At 38.3% G+C, this 20,797-nt stretch overlaps 1 protein-coding gene across 3 annotated transcripts in view; it reads left to right on the top strand.

Moving 5' to 3' along the window:
* Nucleotides 1-20,797, top strand: part of hydin (HYDIN axonemal central pair apparatus protein) — an 86,470-nt gene that overhangs the window by 43,402 nt on the left and 22,271 nt on the right. For all 3 annotated transcript variants that reach the window (XM_023955964.2, XM_078948935.1, XM_078948936.1), the window contains exons 25-62: nucleotides 1,899-2,049; nucleotides 3,089-3,298; nucleotides 4,883-5,092; nucleotides 5,177-5,351; nucleotides 5,937-6,028; nucleotides 7,462-7,589; nucleotides 7,796-7,932; nucleotides 8,651-8,778; nucleotides 8,856-8,969; nucleotides 9,108-9,188; nucleotides 9,281-9,430; nucleotides 9,671-9,910; nucleotides 10,225-10,354; nucleotides 10,462-10,584; nucleotides 10,665-10,835; nucleotides 10,920-11,093; nucleotides 12,139-12,275; nucleotides 12,364-12,435; nucleotides 12,609-12,792; nucleotides 12,875-13,016; nucleotides 13,360-13,516; nucleotides 13,810-13,894; nucleotides 14,031-14,128; nucleotides 14,328-14,429; nucleotides 14,549-14,600; nucleotides 14,975-15,069; nucleotides 15,540-15,704; nucleotides 16,232-16,429; nucleotides 16,510-16,704; nucleotides 16,801-16,961; nucleotides 17,043-17,225; nucleotides 17,625-17,744; nucleotides 17,826-17,985; nucleotides 18,083-18,255; nucleotides 18,396-18,594; nucleotides 18,692-18,785; nucleotides 20,013-20,106; nucleotides 20,223-20,388. In XM_023955964.2, coding sequence (XP_023811732.1) covers nucleotides 1,899-2,049; nucleotides 3,089-3,298; nucleotides 4,883-5,092; nucleotides 5,177-5,351; nucleotides 5,937-6,028; nucleotides 7,462-7,589; nucleotides 7,796-7,932; nucleotides 8,651-8,778; nucleotides 8,856-8,969; nucleotides 9,108-9,188; nucleotides 9,281-9,430; nucleotides 9,671-9,910; nucleotides 10,225-10,354; nucleotides 10,462-10,584; nucleotides 10,665-10,835; nucleotides 10,920-11,093; nucleotides 12,139-12,275; nucleotides 12,364-12,435; nucleotides 12,609-12,792; nucleotides 12,875-13,016; nucleotides 13,360-13,516; nucleotides 13,810-13,894; nucleotides 14,031-14,128; nucleotides 14,328-14,429; nucleotides 14,549-14,600; nucleotides 14,975-15,069; nucleotides 15,540-15,704; nucleotides 16,232-16,429; nucleotides 16,510-16,704; nucleotides 16,801-16,961; nucleotides 17,043-17,225; nucleotides 17,625-17,744; nucleotides 17,826-17,985; nucleotides 18,083-18,255; nucleotides 18,396-18,594; nucleotides 18,692-18,785; nucleotides 20,013-20,106; nucleotides 20,223-20,388 — 5,446 coding nt within the window. The remainder of the gene's footprint in view (nucleotides 1-1,898; nucleotides 2,050-3,088; nucleotides 3,299-4,882; nucleotides 5,093-5,176; nucleotides 5,352-5,936; nucleotides 6,029-7,461; nucleotides 7,590-7,795; nucleotides 7,933-8,650; nucleotides 8,779-8,855; nucleotides 8,970-9,107; nucleotides 9,189-9,280; nucleotides 9,431-9,670; nucleotides 9,911-10,224; nucleotides 10,355-10,461; nucleotides 10,585-10,664; nucleotides 10,836-10,919; nucleotides 11,094-12,138; nucleotides 12,276-12,363; nucleotides 12,436-12,608; nucleotides 12,793-12,874; nucleotides 13,017-13,359; nucleotides 13,517-13,809; nucleotides 13,895-14,030; nucleotides 14,129-14,327; nucleotides 14,430-14,548; nucleotides 14,601-14,974; nucleotides 15,070-15,539; nucleotides 15,705-16,231; nucleotides 16,430-16,509; nucleotides 16,705-16,800; nucleotides 16,962-17,042; nucleotides 17,226-17,624; nucleotides 17,745-17,825; nucleotides 17,986-18,082; nucleotides 18,256-18,395; nucleotides 18,595-18,691; nucleotides 18,786-20,012; nucleotides 20,107-20,222; nucleotides 20,389-20,797) is intronic.

The following is a 20,797-nucleotide window of genomic DNA, read 5'->3' as shown; positions in this document are numbered from 1 at the left end:
TTAATTCATTTTATTGTATTTCAATAGGGGTGTAACAATTCATTTTAACAACAATTCCATTCATCTTATAATTTGTGGTTGTTGGTACAATTCATAGTTGATATCGGTACATTGGTACAAGTCATATTTAAAAAAAAATAAAAGCAGTGAGCATGGTGAGCTCCATAGTCCCGCACTATGACCCCTAACTACTAAAAAACTATACAGTGCGGGACTATTTAGTGCGCTTGATTTTAAAAGCAATTCAGACACTATGCTAACTAAATTTCTTTTTTTCTAAACGGGAAATATGACCTCAAAGAATTCCTGAAGTAAAAATCGAATCAATACGAGCATTTTACAATGGCTATTTATGAAAATACTGTGTTCTGACTACGAAAAGGTTGATTGTTTATTTAAAAAGTACATTTAAACATATTTTTTCCCCCAAAAATTGTTGAAATGAAATGCATTGTGGTCTATTTTAGCTAATCTAGTGAACATCGATGCACACTGGTTTTTCGCAGAGACCTCTGGGAGTTTGCTAGGGCACTCAATTTTGGAATTGTTGATTCGGACAGCACTACAAAATCGCGAACGCACTTTATAGCTCACAATGTAGTGAGTAGTGAAAGAATTCTGACATATTTCTATAACTCTCTGTTTGGAGGGCTAAATGTAGGGGTAGAGACTAGGGTGAAGCCGTAGGGTTAGGGGAAGAATTTAGATTTTACAGTATTCAGTGTTTTTTGCTTGTTAACATTTCACACGCTCGTTCATAATATAGCTAAAAAGTTGCATAAGAATCAAGTGCTAAAATGTCCCCCGCAGATTTATACTTGATCAAACATACTACCTCTGCTTTTGTTTTGTTCCGCACACAAACTGGACTGCAGCAGGATTTCTGCTCAGCCTCCCACTAGTACTTGTTTCTCCCCACCCATCTATCTGTTGACGGACTGCTGGAAATGGGATGTTTGCGGTTCAGCAATCTTTGAACACGAGAAAACACAGTCTCAGTCTCTGTGAACATGAAGAAAAGAAGGAGGAGAGAGAGAGAGAGACGGATATGAAAATGTCAGAAAAGGGCTATTTCTGTTTTGTGTTCAGCTCCTGCAGAGTCATCGGGTGCCGCCTCACCATCTGTTCCTGTGTTCGCACATCACTGATTTTTAAAGTCTTCAGTGGAGTGCGCATTTTAAAAAGCAATCCACCCCAGAATACTTTAACCTTCAGGGTTTGATTTCTCTTCTATCACTTGGCGGCCAGCTCATTCGCTGAAACAGCATTCCTCACTGCGATCATACAGCAGTGCCCCCTGCTGGTTTGTTTTTGAACAACCCTGTGAGCTGGTGTGACAGGACTGTCACTGCAGTTGTGCGCACACCTGTGCATGAGCTGGATCAGCCCAGCATTTTCCTGTCCAGTTTTAAGATGTCTTTACTCATTAAATCTCTGTCATTCGCTTTCATGGTCATTCAGCACTTCACTGCAATCTATCCTGACCTGTTTCCTGCTGCTTGCCTATTAAAATTCCTCTTAATTATAGAACACTCTGTTTAATTAACTTGATGGATGCAGCCAGTGTGATTCCACAGGGAGAGAAAGAGGGGAGAAGAGAAAGAAAATTAGAGACTAAGTTCGTTGGGGTGTTGCTACTGAAGACTTTTTGCTTATGTTGGATGTGGATTATGCATGAATGATGGTTTGGATACACAATAGAAGCGTATGATTTCCTTTTGGTTACATTTTGTCTGCATGCCTCACTGACCCCTTTAATTTGCTTGTTTTCATTCCGTTGAAAGATGAGATTTTTTTCTTGTCACAGTAGAAGGATTTCGCCCAGATGTTGTTATTGCATATTTTTTTGCTGAATTCCAACTTAATTGATAATTATCCTTTATTTGACTTCTACACAGAAAGTCTGAGATAGTGGATGAAAGGAAGAGAAGACAGGTTGAAGAGTGGAGGAAGAGCCCATCTCCAGCCCCCCGTCATGCTCTTCCTCAAAGCCCCAAACCTGATAAAGAGGAGCAGAGCATTGAGCTGCACCCTGTGTGTCTGGAAGAGGTAGGCAAACAAACCAGGGCTTCCCTGAGATCCCCAGCAGGCTGCTAGTAGCTTTTCCAGTGTCTGTGATACATTTGTGTCACTGTGGTGGTAAACACACATTCATGCTTCACACTTGTTCTCATCTGTCAGCCTAAAGTGTCTGAGAGCATTTATCTTATCAGAATAAATACCAATCAAACCACTTAGCCATAAAGAGAGAATTTAAGAAATTAGGAACTAAGTTTATTGAGATAAAAAAGGGGTAGTATTGTATTGTTTTTCTTTGTGTTTTCAAATGACAAAATATTTCAGTAAAAAAAAACGTGACCCCTAAACGCCAATTTGATGGAGATATGCATCAAACATCTTTAACTCCAAATGTACCTTAATTTAGCATCCATTTGAAAGCAAAACCACAAGTGAATTTTTTTTCTTAGCTGGAAATATATTCCGGCATCAAGGGAATAAAAAAAGTCATATTTTTCTTTGTTGCTGTAGGAAACTGATGACATTGATTATTTGGCTCTTAAAGGATAGAAACAGACTTTTTAATTTTTACCAATAAAACTGAAAATCAGTACTCGTGCTCATCAAAACAAACCATTTCAAAATTCTGCCACAGACATGACCCTCATTTTTCCCAGTCTTAGTGCCACCTTTAGTCAAAATATGGGAAAGCTAATGCAAAATGGATTCCGTTTTGAAGAAAACTGTCAAGTTACTTGAATGGTTTTCCTCCGAGCTCACAGGCCGACTTTAGTGTCTTAAACTTTACAACCTTTAAAAACCACACAATCATTTTTTAATTGACACAGAAGTCCATACTGGAAAACTCATTCCTGTCTTTTAAGGTTAACATAGCTTGAAAATGTATTTGTCAGAAGTTAATTAGCAAGATTGCCATCTGAACATCACGTTTGTGGAAGAGGAAATTTTGATTCATATTGTGTCACAGTTAAAGGTTCAGGATACAAAAACTTGGTTGTTGTGGTTTACTCGGGGGAAACATTTTAAAATGCAAAACTAAAAAAGCAATCTTTTTATTTTTCTCTTTCAGGTTTTTGACATACTGCCAATGTTTGGTGATTTGCAACCTGGAGACGAGCAGTTTGTCACATTCTCATTCTTCGGTCATGAGAACATCAGCAGGGAGGTGGTGGCGCAGTGCCGCGTAAAAGACGGGCCAACGTATGAAGTCCAGCTCAGGGGAGAAGCCTCAGAGATCCGATTCAGCCTGGATTCCACTTGTCTTGACTTTGGTCTGCTGGTAGGAGCCAAGGTTTACTGTATTTCCATGTTTATTCACACCAATGGGCTTTGGCATTTGTGTTTATTTAGGGATGTTAATCCCCACCTCTGAGGCCAATTCAAATCGCATCTTGATTTGCTATCATACAGTGAAGCCCTCTACTGATACTGTGGTGATTCATCTGTGCTGCTGACAATTCATTATTGATTTGACAATAAATTGACTTTGTACCAGGCAATGCGGTTTGAACGGATTATAATGGGATTTAAAACGATTCAACATATGACAAAGACTCTACAAGCTCACATCTGGTCCTTAAATGACAGCTATAACTGTGTCTGTAAATATTTTTTTTGTTCGTTTTCTTGAGACGATGACTTAATAACTCTTTATCACATGATAACAATAACAATTTTCTTAGTACAACATAACAAAAGTATAACTTGTTATCTTGCAATAAGGATCTTTGATTTGACACCAAAGTTTAATAAAGTGTTACCTTGACAAAAAGAAAAAAAAATGTAATTGCTCATTCATATGTTCTTTGTGAAATGAAGCTGGATAAATTCTTCAATACCATCCATTATCTAATGCTCTTCCAGGATTTGGGTCACATGGGAAGCAGTCACAGTTTAAAGCCCACCTCTTCTAGGCTGTCGGAGCGTGAAAACAACCTCAGACAACCTTTACAACAATCTTCCAAATTTTCCATTCATGAAGTACCTTTCTCTCTGAAAACTAATACTTATATGACCTTTGCAGATTTATGTAAAGCAAAAGCTGTTTCTCTGACAAATTTTTTTCTCTTTTTTTCGTTTAAAGTATGATAAAAGATACCTGAAGGCTTCAGAAACTGTCAGAAATCTGTTTTTATAAAAACAGTTGTCTGTGATTCTTCCTCTGAACTCTATAGAAACAGGAAGGAGGGGCGTAGAATTACTCGCATGTCATTGATTAAGTCAATTTCCCAAACAGTGAGAATAATAAAGTTTTATTATAGTTGAAAAAAAACTTGGGTTCATCTCCAATTAACAAAAAATATATAATGGTATATTCACTTCATTATGTGTTTAGCAGAATGTTGTTTTTTTTTAACTTAGAGATACTAATTTCAACATTTTAAAAATGTTTACAATTATTAGAAAAAAATGAGAAAGTGTGGAGTTTGAATGTCACTGCTTTTCTTCCCACCCTTTGGTCAAACTCATTCACCTCTTTACACATGCAAGCCATCAGGACCAGTTATCATTGATATTCAAAACAAGGACACATTGATTTCGATTAAGATGAAGCACTGATTCAGCAGAACTTTCCCTTCGACCTTCTTGTCTGTTCAGCACTCTTCTCTCTGTGCTGTCTTTCTGTCCACTGCTCCAGCTGTGGTTGCAGCCAAAGACTGAAGTAATCCATAGAGGTTAGGAGATCCTGTTAGTCTTGAAATTAACATCAAGTAGAAAAAAGTTTAAATCTTTTTTACGTTTGTCTCCACCTCAGTTATTCATCCTATTGAGCTCAGAATGCTCCAGTGGAGACAGGGATGCTGTGTAAAAGCAGACAGCAGGTGGAGTCATTTCTCTCTTCGATGTGCCTCTTTTTCCCCAGCTTTTTCACAGTGTCGGAGAAATTGGTTTTACCTTAAGGAACACCGGGAAGGTAGGCTTTGAATTCAGCTTTATAAACACTGAGACAGAAGAGGGGGAGGCTGATAAGGAGGCAAGCAAACAGATGAAAGTGCTTAAAGAAGTACAGAAACAGATAGACCTGGGGGCCCTGCAGGTCTGGCCTGGGAAGCCCCTGCTTATTCCAGCTGCGGTGAGTACCTGTAAGGGCTGTATCCCCTAAAAATGTCTGAGTAGTTTATTGATTTGAGCTTTTTTCTATCTGTTTTTGTGTCAGGGACACATTAATGCAGGCACAGAGCTGCATGTGCGTGTGCTCTACCTCCCTGGCATCCCTGAGGTGTTTCAGAAGCAGCTTCAGCTGCAAGTTGCCTTCTTGCCACCAGAGGACATCACTCTCAGGGGCATGGGAGTCTTCCCTAGGATTAGTCTGAATTTACCACGAGACTTGTGTATGTTGATGTGAACTTTGAATCAGTTAGACTGAAAACAGAAATTTAAATGTCAAATCTTTACAATGTGTGCAGAATTTGGCTTTGCATTCTTTTGCTGACAGATACATTCTTTTTTTAACAGAAAGCGAACAATGTTTTTGAGGTAGCATTTGTTTGCCTTCTTTCTTTTGTCTTTTTTAACATTTCATCAAAAATATGGCCAAAAAGCAATACTATATCATTCAACTTGATTTGTCTGGTAACATCTTTAATTAAAAGTATATCACTGACTATAATAACATCACAAACAATGGTAGCTTGGATGTTTTAGAGTGTTGTAGTTCACTTTGTAGGAGCTTGGATGGCTGATAATCTTTACAGATTTATGAGGTTAGAATGTAAACAGAAATTATAGTAAAAGATTTAAAGAACTGCACCAAGCAGTGTACAATGTGGTGGGACTCGCACATGATTTGTCTTGGTTCTAATGAATGATTGTCCATAGAAATGTATGTATCTCATGCTTTGCCTTGAAATAGTTTTTTAGAACCAGGTCTCTCATCTCCTGGAGTTTCACAACTTGTTCCTCTTATTCTTTTGCAGCTGAAGAGTGTTACAGCAACCAACTCGAGCAAGCTAAAGCAACAGTTGAGGCCGCCCGGGATGAGAACCCAGAGGCTTTTTGCACATTCACAGTCAGTACAGACAAGAAATAACATTTAATACAGAGAACCTTCCCAGACCTTTGCTGTTCTTCATTCATTTGTTGTTTATATTTTCACCACATTGCTAGTGTTTCGCTTAAAGTTGCATTAGAAAGTGGTTTAAACCAGAAGAGGTAAATGAATGAGCTAATCTTCTCTGATGTCATTTTGCTGCTTTGCAAGTGACTTCAAAACAACTTAAGAGGTGGTCCTTTTTACAGGAAGCAAAAACAGATAAAAAAAAATGTTAAACTGGCCCCAAACTTTAAACCATTTGGGAAAAAGTGTGACACATTTCTCAATTGCTCGCTGATATTTTGATGGGAACATTGTAGTTGTTTGTCTGCACAGTACTAAAACAACACACCACACATATGATTACGTTTTAAATTATGAGTTAATATGTTTTTTTTATCGGCTCACATTATTCAAATGTTAACTCTTCCTTCCCAGGTAGAGTTTTGCATCTCAACTGTTATTAATCTGAAAGGCTGCCTCTTCCTCTAATCTGTGAACGGACTCTCCACATTTTCATTTTTCCTTGACAAGATCTGTTGAGCTACTCTATTAACATGTATGTGCTTCTCTGTATTTACTCATATTGTTGTGTGCCGTCAACCTTTTCTGGGAGCGTATCCCCATAAATTTCAAAGCATTTCAAATGCCAAAATAGGCCTCAAATGCCATAAAATCTTTGCACCTAGAAAACTAACTTATGATGCCTAAATGTTTTACTGGTATTGTTTTCAAAGCCTTTTAACTGACTGTGAGAAAAATACAAAACAGAATAAAATCATCAAAAAAATTTAATTTAAGTGAATAATTTTTAAAATCAACAGGTACCTTTCTAACTAAAGAACAAGTTATTCTAACTTGTTGTTGTTGTTGTTTAAAACAAAACTTTAAAAACAATACAGATGTAGACGTTCTTCCAAGTTTTCCATCCTCATCCTGCCTCAAAAAGTTAGATTTAGCTGTAAAAGACAACATTTTTTACACATACTTTAGAAATGTTTTGCACTTTCGTCTAATTTTCATTCTCCAGGTGAACTGCTTATCTGATGTTGCAACTCTTCTGTTTTGTGCCTTTTCTTTTTTTTTTTTTTCTTTGGAGGAACGATTGTTTAGTTTCTCTTATGACTAGAGAACTCTTGACAAAATGGATGGGATGGACGGTGTTTATCTCAGATTTTTGGATGTGCTGCAAAACATAATCAAGTTAACTTTTCAGATGACCTGAAAACAGAACCCTGCAATAGCATGACCTGTATGACTGAGAATCTCCAAAAACCTCTTTCTTTTTTGTGTGTTGTTTTTGTGTCTTTTGTTCATAATGATGATGATGATAAATCATTGTAACTTTACAAAATGTTCAAACTTTCTTTATCATTTTCATTCCTAATGTTCCTCTTGGTTGTTGGCAGGATGAAGAGCTGCTTTACATGGAAATGGAGAATATCCTAATCAGAGAAAAAGCTCTCATCACATCAGAGACTCTGCTGAATCTCCACCATTCACACAGCTTCTCACCAGAGCTACACAGCCTAAGCGAGTATGTAACTGTTGAATTAAAAATCAGTTTTGGATTTTTAAAAGGTAGGGGCTCGTTTTTTTTAACTGCCTGTAAGAAATACATTTTTATTATATAAAAAAATAGTGTTAGACGTATTTTGAAATATTTCATGATCTTAAAACATTCCTCTGTGAAGAGCAGGAAGTAAAAACTCAAATAAAACTGATGTTTTAACCTGTTTTCAGGTTGGAGCTCCCAGAATACGTTTTGGATTTCGGGTTTGTCATTCCTGGCAAAGATGTCAGTCAGACTGTGAATGTCACCAATAATGGACTCATCCCAGTGTCTTTTCATGCCAACTGCAAGCGACTGACAGGAACAGGTGAAACATCCTCTCCGTTTCAATGGGAAGTATGCAGTTAGATTCAGAACTATCATAAAAAAAACTGCCCCTTTTTACATTCTACAAACTATTTTTAAATACATTGTGAGCTATTATTGTTATCAGTCGTAAAGTCATAAATCATATTCAATGAAGGAAAAAAATCTAAAGAATCTAAATTAAAACAATTTACAGACATTTATCTACACAACACACCGGAAATAGAGAAAATGAAGCCTTATTCCTTGCCATTTTAAACAAATGATGTTGCTTATTTACACTCTGAAGGTTCCACAGAGCATCTCCCATCCATTACTTCAGTTTCACACCATTTTTTCAACTACTTTTTCCTTTCAAATTTTCAAATTTTACTTTTTTTAATCTGTTGAGGTATGTGATTGTGTTGACTTCTATTCAATACTTTTCATCAATTAAATTGCATGTTAGAAAAGACAAAAGCAGAATAGACTTTATGGTCATCCATAGAGCCAAACAGAGAATATTACCTCAGTAACAGTTTTCTATTTGTACAAACATGGAGGAAACTGAGGGTAGTAATAGTTGGCTCTTGTGTTAAATTTGTAGTGTGTTCTCACCAACTCTGAAGCTTGAAGATTCTTCAGCAAAATTATCTTCATGGAAGATGGCAGCTGAGGCTTCTCAGTGCTGGAGCTGTTATCTCACATGTTTTATTGTCCTTGTTTTCGTTTTTTTGAAGGCTTTGCGGCAGATTTAAAAAAAGTGAAGGACTTGCCGTGTGGTGAGGCTGAGACTTTCTCTGTTAAATTTGACCCTCAAAGAGCCAAACTGAAGATGGGCAATGCTTGTGTTCTTCTGCCAATACAGGTAAAGCTATTTTCCTATCTGTTGTTTGTGAATTTGCCAACTTTATGCGCTGAAGGTGAAGGTGCTTGGTTTGGCAGGTCTCAGGCGGTCCAGTTGTACGGGTGCGGTTGTGCGCTGAGGTCACCATGCCAACCATCACAGTGTCTGAGAGCGCACTGCAATTTGACAGCGTTCAGTGTGGCATGTGTCAGGTGATTCAAGATTTCTACACCTTCAGTTTGTTTGTGGGGGCCTTTATCTAAACAGTATTAAAGTTTAGCATTTTAGTTCATGTTTATTTTCGAAGAATTGCATGTTTTCTGCTGATTTCCAATGACTCTGCCCGTCAGATGAAGGCCATCCAGCTGTCAAACCAGCAGGCAGTGCCTTGTCGCTGGAGAATAGCCGAGGAGGTGAAGCCAGTTAAAAAGGTGCGACACATTTTGAATCGACATGGTTTGCAGTTTTAAGCATTATTCTTCTGAGCCTTTGTGTGACACACATGTCTGTCCCGTTGTCACAGATTGACAAGTTCCTGCCCCTGAACATGCGCAGAAAAGCCATGCTGGAGCAGCAGCCTCCTCCAGCTGTGTTTGAATGTATTCCCACCTCTGGTGTGCTCCTCCCTGGTGAAAGAAGCAACGTCTTTATCAAGTTTACTCCGGACGAAGGGGTACAAACTGTTTTATGTTAGATCAGATGCTCTTAAGTAATGTGAAAATTTTTGTTTGTGCCACAATGGTTTATTGAATCAAACATATATGGCAAATATACCATTACTCAGCTCACTGCGGTGCATGCTGTATAAGAAAAAGTATTGTTAAGTTTAATTTTTTTTATTTAAGATGTGGTTGGTGCACAGAAAATGTCTTTAATAACAACAAGGATAAAGATTTAGTTTTGTCTCTTTTAGTGCTTATACAACAGGAGGCTGCAGGTCTGCGTGGATGACAGCACTCAGCGAGTGTTCATAGCAGCTCATGGTCAGGGTGAAGAACCGCAGCTCGAGTTCTGGCCGTCCGTACTGGAAATGGATCCGTGTCTTCCTTGCTTTATTGAGGCTGAAGCTGAGGTCACAGTCAGAAACCCTTGCTCCTTCCCTGTCGAGTTTTACTCCCTGGAATTCGATACTCAGTATTTAGAAGAAGAAAAGGTATATCTTAACTCTAAACTAAACTGGAGTATTGTGATCCCTTTTCTCACCTGTTTTTGCCAACATAAATAATGGAATTATGCATCCTAAAATGAAATCATTTATGTTTTAAGTTTGAAGCATTAAGCACAAATCAAATTTTGCATTGATGGTTTTTTGCCACAATTTTAATTTGAAAAGCTGAGCAAACTGAGAAAATTAACAACAAAGGTCATAAATCCATCTGTGTTTAAGCTGACATAGGAACCCAAAGTAATGAACCAAACTAGACCCTACTTTTGCTGGGTTTTCTCTTTTATTTCCATTTTTCTAAGGTCCTTCGTTTGATGAAGGAATACAATGAGAACAACCTTTTGCTGCTTCCTCCGAGGCTCCCTGAAGAAGGTCTTCCAAAAGAGCTCTTGGAATACTACAAAGAGTATTCCTCTAAGCACAGAGATAATGGTAGATTCACACGAAGGATCTTTTTGCTTGTTTTAAGGGTGCAGATAAGCAAAAAACACACTTATTTTAGTGTGTATCATAAATTGCCTCTTCCTGTGATTCACCAGAGCTAAATGTGGGTTTGGAGGTGGATGGAGCTGAAGGAGGTGCAACACAGGAGGAAGACAGGAAGTCAAAACGAAACGCTCAGACAGAGATCAGTGGCATGAGGGCCAAAGCAACTGAAACATGTAAGTAGAAGGAAGCCAACAGCTGAGAAGGCCTGACTTGGTATATTGAATTTTAGAATTTCATCCTTCTGTGCCATCAGTTTTTTCAGAATTGAGCAGAGAGGGGGGCAGTGGGAGACTGGGGGATTTGGAGAAGAGCCCTGTTTTCAGATCTATTGCTCGCCACATGGGATACAACCTGTCAACTGATGCACTGATGGCTCACAATCTCAGAGGCATTGCGGTTATTGTGTATGGAGCACCACTGACTGGTAAAAAGATTGTTTTTTTTAACAGAAAGGTTAAAAAGTTGACCAGAGGAGCAGAAGTTGATTTTAAAACTCATCTTCTTCCAGATAAAAGAAGCACAGCAGCAGGTCTGGCACACCGGTACGGTGCAGCATGCCTGAGCATCGATGATGTGGTCACAAATGCAATTCAAAGTGGAACCTCAGCTATAAGCATCACAGCACGCCAGAAATATGAGGCTGCGACTGCAAGGTGTGCTCAGAGGAGGGCTGCTCAAGTGGGTAAGAATGCCTTAGTGTGGATCCTACCAGGCCAAATCACCTGCAAGCCCCTTCTCAATCCACCTTCTCCATCCACACACTTAACTGCTGATTACTTTGCAGGCCTGATCAATCTCAAGCTTTGAGTTCTCTTCACCAAAAGGAGGAGCTCTAAAACCTTCAAACATTAGACCAGCCCCTTTAAAAAAGTCACCTTATAATTCTTATGCTTCTTGCCTCTCATACCTATTATGGTTGATTTTTTTTAGATAAAATTTGTTCTGCAGATTCTAATTTATCCTCTTTTGAGCTATAGGAAAAACATTCCAAGTGATCTTTACTATTGTAAAGGCAGCAGTAGTTCACTAGAAATTTCCCTCTGATTTATAGGCGGAACTTTTGGTGCGGCACGCACAACCCTGCCCCTACTTCTCATCATCCTTCTGTTTACACGCTCTCCCACTAGCTTACAGCCCCCCAACCTAACAGTACTGGTGCAACAAAAATGGCTAGCGATGTTGGAGCAATCCAGCTATACAGTTTTGAGCCAGATGCAAGATGTTTATGAATCTATTTGTCTTCAAGTGGATGCATCAGAATGGGGAAGAGCAGGGAGCTTGTGCCTTGCCGTAGCAGCTTATACTTCGCACCTACAAACCTTTTCCAATGGCGTTTTTTTCATCTGCTCCTGATTCACAGCAACTTGAATAAAGGAATACTCATTTTTAACTTAATTTACTCAATATATGTCCTCCATCATCAGAAAAATGGAACAAGAACACATTATAAAACCCCCAAAATGCCATTTTCTTCAAAGTGGGTTTTTATTGTTTAATCTTTTTTGTTGTCTAAAAATCACATTCAAATTTAAAAAACATTTTTGAAACACCCTCGTGGAAACCACTGCTAACTCATCAGCGACACTCAGACAGCCAAGTCTGAAAGTTGGAAAACCAACATGAGGCTAAGGTTGAAAAAAGTGATTGAAAACCTGAGCTGTTTGAAATGTTTCTCTTTCACATTCCTGTGTAAACTAACACTATGCAATAACATGCTGTTCCTCCAGCTGAAGCTGCTGATCCCAGACCTCCAGCATGTCTGGAAGCCACAGTTTCATCCTCAATTTCAGCTTCACTTGATTCTGTGGAAAATGATGCCACAGCTCAGCTGGTCACTGAAGACGCTCTCAGTGTCATCTGCATGGTATGATTTTTTGCTTTACCTACTGGGAGTCGTCAAAAAAGCAGTAAGTTGGTTCAATAAATAAAATGTGTTTATATTTGTTTTTAAGGAGGGAGAAGTGAGTCTCTGCAGGCTCCTGCCTGAACAGCTGCTTGCTGACATACTGGCTGAAAGATTTCAGGTGTTTGTCCTTGCTCTAATAAAACAACACATCTCACAGTTGTAACAATCAACCAAGACATTTCTGGATGTGTATTATTTTAACTTGACAGATTTCACACGTGTTTTGTTTACATTTGACTTATGGTTTCCTCTTCATCTCCTAATGCTGCCTTGCCGCTGTTCTGACCAAAGCGAAGAGATTGTCACCATGGAGTTGTAATTGATGGCCTTCAGTCAGTGTTCACTCACTCTGCATCTAGCACGATGCTGGTTGTTCTGAAGGCCCTCAGTAACCGCAAACACATCTATGTGGTCAATCTTTCTGACTCCTATGATGCTGTGAAGGAACGGGAGAGACAGCAAAGACAAGTCGAAGGTGAAATGTACTTAAAGTCTTTCTACCAGTCTGAGTATTTTCAGTGGGAACGTCTTAGTTAGCTTGTCCATTGTTTTCCCAGAGTTTCTGCAAAAGCAAAGAGATGAACGAGAAGAGAGGAGGCTACAGGATCTGGATGATGAGGAATATGAGGCTTTGCCAGAAGAGGACAAGGAGCGTGTTCAACAAGTACACATCAAGAGACTTCAGCAAGAGAAAGCCAGGTACTCACAGGCCACACTCGCAGGCCTGCTGCAGTGTTTGACATTTACTTTGATCAAAAATCTGTAGAGAGAAAAACATTGACCTTTTGGGTGCATTAACCTGAAGATTAAACTTCACCAATAGATCACTGCTTGTAATAAACAGCACTCTCAGCTGCAGACTTGTAAAATCAGTGGATCATGAGTTACAGCTCACAAAATGAGAAAAAAATACTATGTAATGTCGCGTTACTCAATAACAATCCTAAATGTGACTCCTGAACTGATCCTCAAGTCATTTTGAGAACTATTTAAAGATAGCTCGATTTGAATGTCTGTACTCACATGGATGTCTGTGCTGAAGGCAGCTCGAGCAACTGGCAAAAGAAAAAGAAGAAAAGAGGAAACAGGAGGAAGAGCTGCAGAGACAGAAGGAAGAAAACATGATGAAGAAGAGCAAAAAAGGGGGGAAAAAGGACAGTAAAGATTCAATACGAAAGAAAAACTTTGAAGCAGCACATGTATGTACCCGTGTGTGATAACACTCGTTCTTTAAGATAATGGTTACAGAAACAGTCATGGAATATTTTACATTTTAATTATTGTTTTCACATAATCATGAAAACTTAAAGGTAGGAGATGTTTTTTCCCCTGAGCTTTTTTATGCTAATTTAAAATCCACAAATGTATACAAAAGCATTGTTATTTTTACACACTAAATTTTAGACATTTAAAAATGTAAATTCCTATTTCAACAGACAAAAAGAACAGATTTTTTGATTTGCAAAGCTCTAAATTTATTTGTTTTTTTTAGTCTGCAGTAAGTGTGCAAAGGATGTCATCCTGCAGCAACTCTAAAGAGTCATTTACGGATGCAAGAGAGCGACATTCAAGTGAAGGTGGGAACCAGTTTTTTTTTCTAAGACATTACTTAAATATTAATGTATATTTTCCAAGCAAAAAATATGAGGGTAAATCTTTATATACTTTAGCAATTACATATGGTTACATCTGATATGTTTTTGGTCTATGCAGAGCATCAAACCAAAGATCCACATGATTTATCAAAGGGGCTGGAAGATATGAAACGTTTACAGACTCCTAAATCCACTGACAGACTGGAGATAGAAAAAGTGAGTTTGATCATATTTTAATCAAGCCTAGTTTTATTTAAGGACACCTCTACACTTAAGAAAATTTTAGTTTCTCTGAAAAATCAAGACATTGTCATCAGTCAAAATGTAAAATCAAAATAAAATAGCACATGCATAATTAATGAACAAAAACATGTTTGGATCAAATGTCATACATAATCTAATGTTTTACTGTCAGATTTCAGACACAAAGACAAAAGAAGAAGACAAAGACTTGAACCAAATCACAGAGGAAGCAGAGAAAGCGCAAACAGAACAAGGAGAGGTCAATAGAACAGAGGTCTGTGCACAAACATCTGCAACATGGCTTTAGATAAAAACCATATTCTTTGACAGTGAAATGTAAGTTTTTAATTTCAAAACCTGAGATGATCTTGTGACCTTTGAAACACTTCATAGGAACGTCTGATGGAAAAAGAACAACTGACCATAAATGAGGGGTTACACTTTTGTAAGTATCTGTGTATTTACATTTTTGCTATGTAAAAGTGCACAAAATGTCTTGCTTTACTGTCCAGTAAGATTATCCAAACTCCAAATAATTTCCAAGGAATTTTGTACGATTTATTGTAATCATAATCTAAACATCTTAATTTCTGGAAGGTAATTTAGTTTCTACTAGAGTCTCCGTTAGTTACTGGTAAAACTCCAACAAGTAACTGTAAAAAAAAAATAAAAGTCACGATAGCTTTACATTTTTGCAGGTTTTATGAACTTTTGACCTTACTGTTTCTTATAATAAAAAGTCCCACAACACAGTAGGTGGTCTGTGACATTTAAAGTCCTAAAAACAACAAAAAAAAATGTCTCTATTTGTGACTGTAGTGTGTGAAGACAATGATGCTGAGGATTCACATATGACAACAGAAGAGAGCAAAACTGAGACTTCTCAACATTTACCAAAGCCAGAGGAAGAAAAGGTACGTTTTTTTACACCTGAAAAGAATTCAATTACCTTAACTACAGGCTAAAAAAATTATAGGTAACTCAAAATTGAGAAAGAATATATAGATTTTTTTTTGCTAAAAATGCTAAAAGATGAAAAGTGAACTTCTTCTGTACTATTAAGTCAAGTCTAAAAATAAGAGGTTAAATTCACCTATAAAAAAGCATGGATGAAAAATGTTGCTGCCAATGCTAGAATATGATCCAAAAAATTAAATAGACGCTAAATGTGCAGTTTTTAAATTCAATGTCTATATGAACAAACCAGTAAAAAATAGCATATCAAGTTTTGAAAGTAAAGTGAATCCAAGAATGATTTAAAAAAAAGACTCAACTAAGTAGTAAATCCTGCATTTGCTGTAGATGTTAGAATACTGAATGGAAGCATGAGAATGCATCCAGTATTTCTTTTCTATCACACTGATCTACATTCTCTTTTATCCAGCATGTTGAAAATGAGCTACAGTGTCAGTTCAACAAATATGAGCTGAGCCAGGTTGAAGTTGGACATATTCTGCAGCACTGGGACCGAGCCAGGGGCCTGTTGCTGGCCCCTCTTAACCCAGGTCAAACCCATCCATGGTTGGATGAGTTTTCAACAGGAAAACAGGTGATTTATTTTTTTCAGGATCTCTTTCAATCAATTACACTGGACAAATACAAGAGAGAAATTGTGTCGTTAATAATAAGTCTCTGTACTGGATTCCTAACGAAAAGTATCTTCACTTCTCTGAAGTGAAGACTTCAAACTATAAGCTATACATTCACTTAAAAATTGCAACCCTTCTTGCAAAAGAAAGATGTTTTGACTGGCTTAGAACCTCCAACTGTTTCCTTTGTAATATTATGATTGCAGATAGAATAAGAATGCTGAAAGCCATAATAACCGGTTCTAAACATCCAAGAGTTGTAAATGGAGTGGCACATGTAGCCAAAGCTTGCAAAAATACAAATTTTTCAAATTATTTTTGTTTTCATAGTTGATTTGCTGTTTTGATTTGATGGGTTCAGTTTAAAAAAATTAAGTTGGTAAAAGGACTAAAACCTCTTGTTTGAGCAGATTCGAAGTAATTAGTTTAGTGGAACCAGGGGAGGCTTTTTAGATGACATTTGTTTCACCACTCCCCATTTGCACAGCTCCCTGCTGTCCTTAAGAAGAGTAGGAAAGGAGCCCTCAAGAACCTTTCTCCAGTGCCGACTCAGAGAGCAGCATCAGCTGAAGCTGACTACAAGTCGCCCTCACTTGCCATTCCTCAAATTGTCTTGAAAATAATGGAGGGCGATGGAGAAAGTACCTCAGAACAGCTCATCAGCACCCTCCCTCTACCTGATGAGGTACTGCAAACATTATTTACACCTGGCTTGATGCTTACACTCAGTTTTATTTTTGCTAAACACTGTTTTACTTTCTTTAGGTGTTAGATGATTTGGGGTTAGGACCAGGTGGACCCCCGATACCTCCTGCCACTATGTTCTCTGTTGTTCCTTTCCCCACATACAGAGACCAAACCAAGGTTCAACAGACATGCTTCCGATTCCTGCTTCCCCCTATCCCAGATGAGGAAGAAGAGAGCAAAGATGTAGAGGAGGAAACACAATTATCTCTAAAGGTTTTTTTCATTTTCCACCAAAAACATATCGTAACATTTGATAAACACACATTCTGAGAACCAAATTATTCTGTTGACTGTTTTGTGCTCTTTTAGGAGGGGTCAACAGCCTCCAAAATTCTCAAAAGAAGCAGTTTCAAAGAGAGCGCAGTGCCAAAGGACAGACATCAAAAGGTCAAAGAGGTCCAGAAGAGCAAGAGAATAAATTCCAGCAAGACTAGAGAAAAGAGCTTGGATGGGACACGAGAAGAAAGAAGGCAAGAGCAGCTCACATACTACAAAACTTCAACTGTTTTGCTTTTGTTCAAGTGTATTGATTGTCTGCACTCTTTGTTTAGCCTGAGCACATTTCGATGGGTTGTTCCAGCTGGCGGGGAGGTAGGTCTGAAGGTCTGGTTCTACTCAGAAACACCTGGAAAGTTTGAGCAAACCTTCAACTTTGAGCTTGTGGGGACCCGGAAACTCTACCAGCTGACCTGCAGAGGACTGTGCAGCTACCCTTCAATCTGCAAAGACTACATGTGAGTCTACTTCGTTTGACCGAACTCCACCGCTGAAAAAATAGAATCATAAAATTATAATTATTAAACATTAAGAAAAAAAAAACTATAATGGGAGCCGGTTTAGCTCGTGCTGGTTTGCAGCGCCTTCCGTCCGTGAAACCAGGGTTCGACTCAGGGCTGCTCCCTCTTCCCTTCTCTACCTCTGTGCCGGTTCCAAGCCCAGTTTGAGAAGGTTGCGTCAGGAAGGGCATCCGGCGTAAAACATTGCCAAGTTTACCATGCGACTTGTTCGCTGTGGCGACCCCTGATGGGAGAAGCCGAAAGAGGAAGAAGAAGAAAAAAAACTATAAGAAGCTGTTCTGATTGTGCCTTTTTTTCCCCTTTTATACCATGAATTTAGCATGTTTTTCTCCACAGGACCTTGTTTGCCAAGAGTAAGAAAGTACCACGAACACAGAAAGGCCTTCAGAAAACGTATGTGATAAAACCTGGATACTTTGAGTTTGGGCCTTTACTCTGCAGCAAAAGCAGAGACAGGTGAGGACAGAGTCATGCTCAAATTTGCTTTAATATCATGGATTCCGTCCTTTAACTGCAGATCATCGTGTTTGTGCTCAGGTACAAGGATGGCAGATACCCAGAAAACACAGTGAAGCTTTTAATTCACAACAACTCAAGTCTAGAGGCAGAGATCCACTTTACCTTCCAACATGACACTCATGCTGCTACATTTCTGCTGGACCCCCCAACCATGACACTCAAACCTGACCAGAAACAGGTGCCCCCCCCCCCTTACCTATCGTCTTGATTTTTTTTTTATTTTTTTTTTTTGACCGTTGTTTCCTCATTTCACTGAAAGAATTGTGTTCTTCTAGGAGCTGACAGTGTGGGCCTACCCAACAAAAGAAGGAGAAATGAAGGACTGCATTGTTTGTCAAATCAGGGATAATCCTGAACCTGTTATCATCAGTCTGTCCTGCTGGGGGGTCCGGCCAGAGCTGGAGTTAGACAACAAGCACTTGCACTTTGGAAAGGTTCTGGTACACAGGTACCATGGTGCTTAAAAGCATAAACAACTGATAACAATATATGTTATATATGTTATATAATAACATATACCATATATAGCAATATATGGTATATAACTTTTATAATCATCTCACCTGGTTCATATGGTTTTTTTGTTAGGGAGGAGAGCCACAGTGTGAACGTTCTCAATAAGACAGTTCTACCAGTGTGCTGGAGACTTCAGGGTGTGGAGGAGTTAGGTGATGAGTTTCTGGTGCCACAGGATCAGGGTATTGTCCCACCAAACACCTCTGTCCCCATATGCATGAACTTTAAAGCCAAGAAACCACTTGCTGTCAAGAAGATCCTACGTTTGGAGGTGAGTTAAACACATCTCAGAGGATCATTTTTAGATACTTAAAGATGATAACACAGATCTATGCAGTAGCTAGCTGATGGGATTTTTTTTGTTTCAGGTGTCAGATATGGAAAATATTCTTGGAATTGTTCAAACTGAAAACATTATTGTCTCTGCTGAAGCCTACAACATCGAAGTGGAGATCACACCAGGTAGCATCTGTCACAGTTTTGTAGAGGTTTGGTTTTATTTCAGAATGTAACTGCTGGCATTTTTAATGTATACTGGTATAATTAAACTGGTATTTGTTTCAACAAACTGAAAACAAACCACTCCCATTGCTGTTGCCTTTACAAACAGTTGCTAGTTTCATTTTGTTAGGGTTCTTGGATTCACATGAGCTATGGCACACTTGAACTTAAGTTTTCTCAATTACACAAAAAGCTGTCACTCAGTCATGACTATCCTCCATTCTTTAAATTTAAAAACAAAATCTTTAAACATGCAGAGAGAGACCTGCGTGATTTGATTTAACTGGGAAATTAATTTTATGGAGACTTACTTTTAAAACGTTTAATATCCCTTTTAAACTACATTTTTATCTATCGAAAATTATTTCCAGTAGACTTTTAATAATGCTTGTTCAGTTTTTAGTCACAATCAAAAAGCCTGGGTCATTTTTAACACATATTTTCTGCTGAGCGGCAGTAGCTCATTAAAAATTCCCCACTGATTTGTGGGTGGGATTGTTGGCGTGAAAGTGATTCTCCACTGATATCCCATCATCCCTTTGTTTACATTGTCTCCCGCTAGCTTACAGCCCCTCACAACCCCTACCTAACATTACAGGTGCAACAAAACCGGAGAGCAATATTAGAGCATTCCACGCAGCCTCCACGCTGCAAGAAAATAGTACGGGACCTTTAGAAGGAAACATGTTGTATACCACAGCTAAAGAGAAAGACAAAAAGATTTTGTTTTGAGTCAGATGCCAGCACAGATGAGGAAAATGTATCTATTTGTCTACAAGTGGATGCATCAGAATGGAGCAGAGCAGAGAGACTTTGGCCCTTCCATCGCAGTTGCTGCATCACAACTGAGAGCTTTTACAAATGGGTTTTTATCTGCTCCTGATCCATCACAGTTTGAGTAGGGAAATACTCTGAAAAACAGTTTTAATCTTACATTTCTTCTACATATGTCCTCCATCATGTGAAAAATGTTACAGGAACATGTTAAAAATACCAAAAACACCCTTTTCATTGTAATGGGTCTTTAAACTGATTCTTGCGGTAAAAAGTCCCAGTTATTTTATTTAATGACAACAAAATAATTCTAAATTGTCTGCCATTGTTTATTTATGATTGAAAAATCTAGATTTTCTTGTTAATGGTCCAATTAATATTTTGATTAGTCAACTGATTCTTTGTTTGCAACAGATTGCATCCTAGACTTTGGAACCATCCGAGTCTCTGAAGAGGTCAAACTTCCTCTAAGGCTGAAGAACAAGGGAAAGTATTCATTAGCTTTCAAGTAAGTTTACCAGCATTCTCTGCATCCTCCCAACTCCATCCAGCAGAGTTTAAACACCTTCGCTTTAAAAGAAAAAAAAATCCGTGTTCATGTTTTCTTCTTTTTGTTTCACAAAGGTTTGTGTTTGATCAGACCCCCAAAAGGCCAAAACTGGACTCCATTTTCACAGTGTCCCCCCAGAGTGGATCTCTAATGCCTCAAGACAAGTCTATAGGAGTGTGGGTCACCTGCAGACCCGATAAGGAAGTCCTCCTCGTTAAACAACCCATCTTGCATTGCCAGGTGTGAGGCGATCATCTTTTTGTTATGCGCATTTTATTACTAACAGGTTTATATTCCCAGAAAAGCTAAAAAAAATGTTATTTCTAGCTTCCACTCAAGACAAAATAAAACAGTGTCACCTCTTGAGATCTTTTGAAATGTAAATAATAGTGCACCAAGGTTCTAACTTACCGGTACATAAATTGACACAGAACATTTAAAACATACGACATAACGAGTCAGAGTTGATATTTTTTTGGAGAAAGCTGGAAATAATTTGAAACACCTTCTAAAAAACAGAATAATTTCGATCAGTTAGTTTTTGTGTTTTTTGTGAAAAATTCCCCTGCAAAAACATTTACCGGATTTATTAACAATCACGCTAACTACAAAATTGGATTGGATTGGAAATGGTTTATTTCAGTCAACC

The sequence above is a fragment of the Oryzias latipes genome, chromosome 6, assembly GCF_053564925.1.
Source record: "Oryzias latipes strain Hd-rR chromosome 6, Olatipes_Hd-rR_3.1".
NCBI lineage: Eukaryota > Metazoa > Chordata > Actinopteri > Beloniformes > Adrianichthyidae > Oryzias > Oryzias latipes.
Note: the sequence above shows the minus strand (reverse complement) of the source record. Positions and strands in the feature narration are given on the sequence as shown.